At 36.8% G+C, this 6,751-nt stretch overlaps 1 protein-coding gene across 1 annotated transcript; it reads right to left on the reverse strand.

Moving 5' to 3' along the window:
- Window positions 1-1,216: 1,216 nt before the first annotated feature.
- LOC131771441 (R3H domain-containing protein 4-like) lies at window positions 1,217-4,844 on the reverse strand. Its single transcript, XM_059087238.2, has 8 exons — window positions 4,688-4,844; window positions 4,108-4,280; window positions 3,596-3,714; window positions 3,024-3,156; window positions 2,847-2,929; window positions 2,514-2,599; window positions 2,252-2,307; window positions 1,217-1,712 (listed from the first exon to the last, which is right to left on the reverse strand). The coding sequence occupies exons 1-8, from the start codon at window positions 4,762-4,764 to the stop codon at window positions 1,609-1,611; spliced, it is 831 nt and encodes a 276-aa protein (XP_058943221.2). The 5' UTR covers window positions 4,765-4,844; the 3' UTR covers window positions 1,217-1,608.
- Between the last annotated feature and the right edge of the window lie 1,907 nt (window positions 4,845-6,751).

Consider the following 6,751-nt stretch of genomic DNA (forward strand, 5'->3'; position numbering starts at 1 on the left):
GTGGGGGAGGGGGAGGGGGGAGGCAGGGGTTTAATGGTGTATTTTAGTTAGGCTTTTTAAAAAACATTATAGCAAAATTATTATCAAATTTACCTCTGCACAAGGAAAATATACCCAATTTGAAATTTGAAAACGAGGACATTCCTTAACTAAGTTCTCAATTAAGTGCCCAGGACATAACTAATGCAATGTCTGATGTACCTTTGAATGGCTGGTGAAATAGTCAGGAATCTTTCCCATTACTTGTGTTATCCTATGTTATATCCTTATTAGTAAGTGCTAATATAGGAATTAAGAAGGTTTTTGGTGGTCTTGGCAGTCTAGCTTCATATCAAATTTTCATTCCTGCATACAGTTTAACAGTAATACAAATTTTCATTAGTAAACAAGTGCCAAAGCTGCTAGCTATATTTGACCTTTTGAATACCATAGAGCTATTTTCGTTTTTGAAAGATTAGCATCTGATACATTGTCTTGACTTTGTGTGATACTTTAAACTTCAAAATTTTGTATATTGTTAACAAACAATAAAAGTAATTCAGATTCTTTTAAGGTGTGAATTGCCTGTGAAAAATTGGTTAGTGAGTTAACTACATCCTTTACAAATCATTCACCTCTTGTAAATTCAGAACTCTTAGCTGGGAGTCTTTTTAAAAGGTTCAGCCTGTGGCAAAAGCCTGCAAGGCAAATGGTTCGATGTGCTCTGTGAAGCCTTGAGCAGCAGAGCAATGAATGAGTAGCAAGGCTCCTTGGCTTGATGCTTCAAAGCTGATGGCTACCTATCCACAATTGATGCATTCGGAAAAGAGCAGTCACCTAATCATGCGCTTATGGGGATTGAAGAAAAACAATGACAAAGACAACAACAACAACAGAACAGCAATTGATGCAGATGCTATGGGGTGTTTTTTGATGTATTTCCATTTTGCATTAATTGTTTGCTGATATCAGGCAGGGTTCACACAGTTTAAGATGTAGTTACTTTAGAGCCCCTTATAAAAAACATGACTAAAATCATCATTTGATTCCAAGCACACTCCAACTATCATGGGCATATGAAGGTGTTTGTCATAGCATAGGGGGACCTCTTTATAAGGGGGTGGGGGTAGTTTACTGTCAGACAGTCAGACAGAAAGTCTAAATGACATCTTGCAGGAGGTGGGTCATATATAGGGTGTAGTGTGATTGAATTTCCAAGAAACATCTTGTTAATCTGTAATGGATAAGTTTTTATTATAACATTATACAGTACATAAGTTTAACTATCTAGTTTCCCATATCAAATTCTTAAGATCTCACCTCCCACTTTGGAACCAACAAGGCTATAAATAGTGACTTGATAAAATGATACAATTTGAAAAAGGCCAAAAAATTTTATGGACCATTTTCCCATGTATGTGTCAATCAAGGTAATATAAACTAAATTTGTTTGACAATGACAGTTATCTTTTCTTCATTAATGTAATGACCACTGCATCCAGGAGTAAAATGAAATATTTCTTTGAATGCTATCTACAACACAATCAAATTTCTATAAACACCATTGTATTAATAATCAATGTTGTCTGATAATCCTCTGATATATACAACCGGTCCATATTTGTAATGTTATCTACGCTTTTCCAAGTATTGGGAGAGAAGGAGAGATGGAACACAAAACGTGTCTTGTTTATTTTCAATCTCCATGATGCGGTCTCCATTACGACTGGTACCTTGGAGTAAAGAAAGTAACATCGCATATTAAATTATAAGTAAAAGCCACATTAGTTTGCTATAGTAATTAGGAATGTATCTAGTTTTCTCTTCTTTGGTTGCTGGCCACCAAACAGGTTCCCTTGAGTGTTGCATTCCCAGCCCCTGATCAGCTCCTACCAAAGAGCAGCTGCTGTTGACATAAAATTTATTTCCTGGGCTATGCAGATTAGACCTCAAATGATTTGGTGAAACTGTTGTTTTAACCCTAAGAAATTACTGTTTACATTTTTATAACCTTTAGTTTCTTTAGATTTATAAAGGCCTCCAAAGTTCCCATTTTGTTACTATAAATCATAAAATGGTCCTTACAGATGAAATTTAGGCTGGAATTCATTGATTCACACAACATTCAAAGGTCCCACACAGCCAAATTCAAATTGATGCAGGTGAAGCATAAAAACATTACAACTTGCATGATTATGGCTAATCTTGACATCCAGTGACTGCTCCTTAACATAAAACAAAGTAACAACTGCTTCACTGCTAAAATACTCACTTTTTGATTTCAAACCTAGGAACTGACATACACCATGCACCAACAGCCTATCAAAACTAAAGAAAAAACAGGATTTTATGTTATTTTAATTTGTCATTAGTTATTGTCAATGTAACATCCAACTGTAAACTATCCATCTCAAACACCACTTCCCCCTTCATTTGTTGGTTGAAAAGAGGGATATATTTTCAAATTTTTTTTTCATATTTACCTTAACAAAAGGAATAAATGCAGACCTTAAAAATGATTTGTATCTACGTACCTGGATGGAACAGAGGAAATCATGACTGCAGTGGGATCATCAGAAAAATATGCAACCACCTCCTGTTCATGGTATTTTAGGCCACCCTGATGACAAAAAAAGTACAAAATAAAAAAATATAAAAGAATGATAGAAAACTCTCTAAATTTTAACATAATTTGTTTTCATGAGAAGGGGTCGGGATACTTAGAAGATTAAGGTAGCATGAAATTTTATTTAGCAATCTCGTTTCTTCTTTTAATCAATGTAATTATACTATAAAGGGAATTTTGCATTTTTAAAATGAACCATTATCAATTCTCAAAGCTTTATTAATTGAAAAAGCTGCAGTACCATTGGGAAACGTTTTTTCGTAAGGGTTCCTCTGATACGTCCTTCAATTCTGTTGAAAGCCTTTTCTGCAACTGCTACTGCATCTAAGTAAAAAAAAAAAAAAAATAGAGAAACCTGCATCAATAAGACTAAGCATGTTTACCAAGCACTATTAAATAAAGCAGAGAAACACAATACCTCGCTCTGTTGGGATGTCATCTTCAGCTGTGTTTTCCCTATCAACATCCTGAACAGGTGCAGCTGTTTTCCTCTTTGGAACCATAAAAGCTTCTTGTTCTTCTTCAGAGAGGTTTACAAACCCATTCCAAATCTATTTTTCAATGAAAACTTACGTTACTGACTGACAAGGCTTTATGTGATAGTGTAGTCTGATTGTCTGGGTGAGTGTGGTCCTTTGAAGGACTAGTTTGTAGAAGTGACTAATGTTTCCACAACCTGAGTAGAAGTTATAATCAGAGTCAAGTACATAGTTGTTGTCTGGCAAAGATACCGCAGCTGTAATATTAATTGCTGTGATGTGATAAGGCTTTAATTGATAATTTCACTTTGAAAATTTGGTTTCATGACGGATTGATGGAATCCCTTTGTTGATAGTTCTCTTGATTCTCATCACATGCCTGATTAAAAATGTAATATTCCTGTGATGATAAATGAAATTTGGTCGGCAAGGAATTGGTGAACAATTAAGTTGTTTATCACAGTGTCGACTGTTCACCTCCCATTGAGTAATAAACAATTAAGAGCATTACCTTCATGCTTTCTTCATTACTCAAAAGTTTTGCAAACACGGATGTGTTGTTGCTGACTAAATCAGAGATGTCAAGTTCTCCAATTTCCTCATGGTCAACCAAACTCAGCAGAAAACACACTGAATTTAAGATTAAGGAGAAAAAAAGGAAAGCTTAAAATTTGCCATTGCAGTCTTTTTAAAACTACTCTGAGCAAGTGAAGGCTGAGGGGTTGAACTTTGAAGCAGAAAGAGGTTTCTTCAATCAAATGGCTACAAAAACTACCTAGTTGTCAGTTTGACTCACTCATCCAATGTCCCCTGATTATACCCCCCCTCACCTATAGCCACCCAATCTTGTTTAACCAGGGTTAGTGTACTCAATCAAATGGATGTGGGATGTTGGAATATCACGTCATTACCACCATCTAAAATATTTCATAGTGAAAAATTATACTTTTGAAACAAATAGAATTAGTGTTAGGAGACAGATATTCAGCTTTCAGGTTTTCTCTTTCCCAGCTCTTCGCTTACAATTCTCATATCTTCTCATCGGCCGGCTTCCGGTTTTCACTCTGCGTCCAGTGTTCCTTGAGTCGTATTGTACCTTTTTCTTTTGCGATCGATTACGTGTATGCCGCCTTTGATTTGAGTCTTGCTGGGGAGTCTGAGGGTGTGTAGGTTCTAAGTACTCTTCCTCTGAAGCACTGAAAGAGCAAAGCGGCTTCGGTTTTTAATAATATATATCAGCTGAGTGTATTTTAACCCACAGCTGACATAGCTAAAACGTTTTGTTAGCCTGCATGGTACAGCGAAGATGAAAGTGGTCCACCGAAAACAAAATTATTACGATTGAGCCGAAAAAACGCCAAATAATTCTGTTTTCAACGCCGTTTCGATCACCTGTTATCATCCTACGATCACGAGAAGTGATAAAGGCATTTAATCGTTCGAAACAGTTTCTTGATCTCTTAATGACGATCACACTTGAAAGCTAACTAGAACGACTAGACAAAAAAATCAGCTGATTCGTGGCGATGGAAAGGAAGGCCGGCTCCCACCTCAAAACCGCGCAAGGTAAACAAATCAAGTTATGTAATGCTGCGTTACTTACTGATCTGCTCCATAATTTTCGATCATTCCTTGGTTACGACGATTTCGGAAATGTTCGTTAACATTAATAACCCCCATAGTACCGAGGAAAATCACTTGAAGTTCTAAAAGTTTGCCAAAATATGACAGGCGATTGTAACCAAAACAAAAAATGGCGGAATTTAGATTTCGACCAGTGATGCAATGATTCATTTACGCGAAGCTGATTGGCTGACAGGGGGTGGTCTTACTTTGTGATCTTAATAATGGTAGGGGATCTGTTTACTTCTGAAAATTTCCTCTTTAGGAACCTTCCCTTAAAAACTGGATGGATCTTAGGAGTAGATCAGATTTGCTTAGCAGAGGCTCCCACACGAACCATTGGTAGGATAACTATACTCAACAACAGAGAAATTCATTAGTGGGGGCCTATGAGCTGGTTATGACTTTTATAAGATTTGGTGGCTCCGAATTGCGGTCGTTCCGCCCGAAAGACAATCCGCTCGAGAATGGAAGTCAATCCGCCCGAGAATGGGAGTCGATCCGCCCGAAGAACAAACAGTGCATCAAATTACAAAGATGAAGCTGTTATTCCATTTTTTTTTTATTTCTTTTAGTAATGTTTGTAGATATTTGTTGACCGTGTTATCAAAACAACAGCTCATTCAACCGCAGGGATATTGAACTTCTCCAGAACTTCTGCGATCAAAATAATGAATAAAATAATAATAATAAATTTAATACCTATATAGCACAAATTCATTATAAGTATATGATCTAATGCCCTTTACAATAACTTAAAAAATATCCAAAGAAACCGCAGGGAATATGATAGATTACAAAATGAAAACAAAATTATATTTAACAATAAATTAAAAAGCGATAAAAATCTATATATCAAAAGTCAGTATACAACTCAGCAAAAATATTAAACTATTCATGTTGTGCTTCGTTACAAAAACTCATAAAACATTAGTTTTATTTAAGATACCATGTTAAAGAACTCCACACAACGCATAGATAAGACGACACATACATCGGGGGAAATTACTTCGAAGTTCGGGCGGATAGTTCTCGGGCGGAACGACCGGATACCAGTTGGCTGATAACCTGCCCATTCATCGGCTATCTCTAAATAGCCTGATTGCCAATTTCAAAGGAAACCTATAGTTTCAGTTACTGGCTGTCAAAGTAAACAAACTCTGCATCATGGATATCATCAAAAATAAGACCGACTACAGAAGGCGTGGTCTGGCTACCACAAACGACTTGGTTCGACTAACAATCCCATTCTGCCCATGTGAATAGCTTCGCCTAGCCTACACACAGGGCATGAGTTGAGAGAGTCCCAAATATGCTTGTGAAATTTTCTAACGGGTTTAAAATTAAACACAGACGCTTTGACAAAGAAAACCTAGGATAATCAGATCAAACTAGGAATACAATTGTTTTCAAAACTTTTACCGACCCATAAAAAAATACCTTTGTTTTCTTCCAATTAGCGCGAAGCACGCTATCACTTCAAGAGGGTGGAACAGCATGACAGAAAACCACTGAAACTGTTAAGGTTTCCTTTTTTTGTAACTCGAGATCTACTAACTTGCACATCAGTTGCAAACTGTTCGTTATTCTAGTGGTAGACAAGCTCCTCGGAAGTGGCTCGCTACAAAGGCAACCCGTGTAGCGCATTTCTTTCAACTCTGACGCGCGGCATGAAAAGAAAAAGCGACGGTAGGTAGACAAAGAAGCCCGCAACAAAGAAACTGACGGCAAGTGTAGTTTGAAGGAGAGTCGTCGCCGAATACAAGTGACAAAAAGGCTGCGTATAGGCAGAAAAGTTGATAGTTTAACAAAATGGGACAATAGTTGATGGAAAGATGCTTCTGACCGTAGATGATTTGAAAGGATAAGTTGGAGAGAGTAAAACGCCTAGTGGCAGGCTACAGACGAACGATGGAGTCTTGGCTAACAAAAGAAATTAGAGTCTATTGTAAAATGGACAAAAACGTTTACTACTTAAAAACTAAAATGAAAACGTAGTTAAAATTGCTTTTCTCAAGGGTAATTAGTATCTGTTTTACTGCAC

This window comes from Pocillopora verrucosa, chromosome 12, assembly GCF_036669915.1.
Source record: "Pocillopora verrucosa isolate sample1 chromosome 12, ASM3666991v2, whole genome shotgun sequence".
In the NCBI taxonomy this organism is placed as follows: Eukaryota; Metazoa; Cnidaria; class Anthozoa; order Scleractinia; family Pocilloporidae; genus Pocillopora; species Pocillopora verrucosa.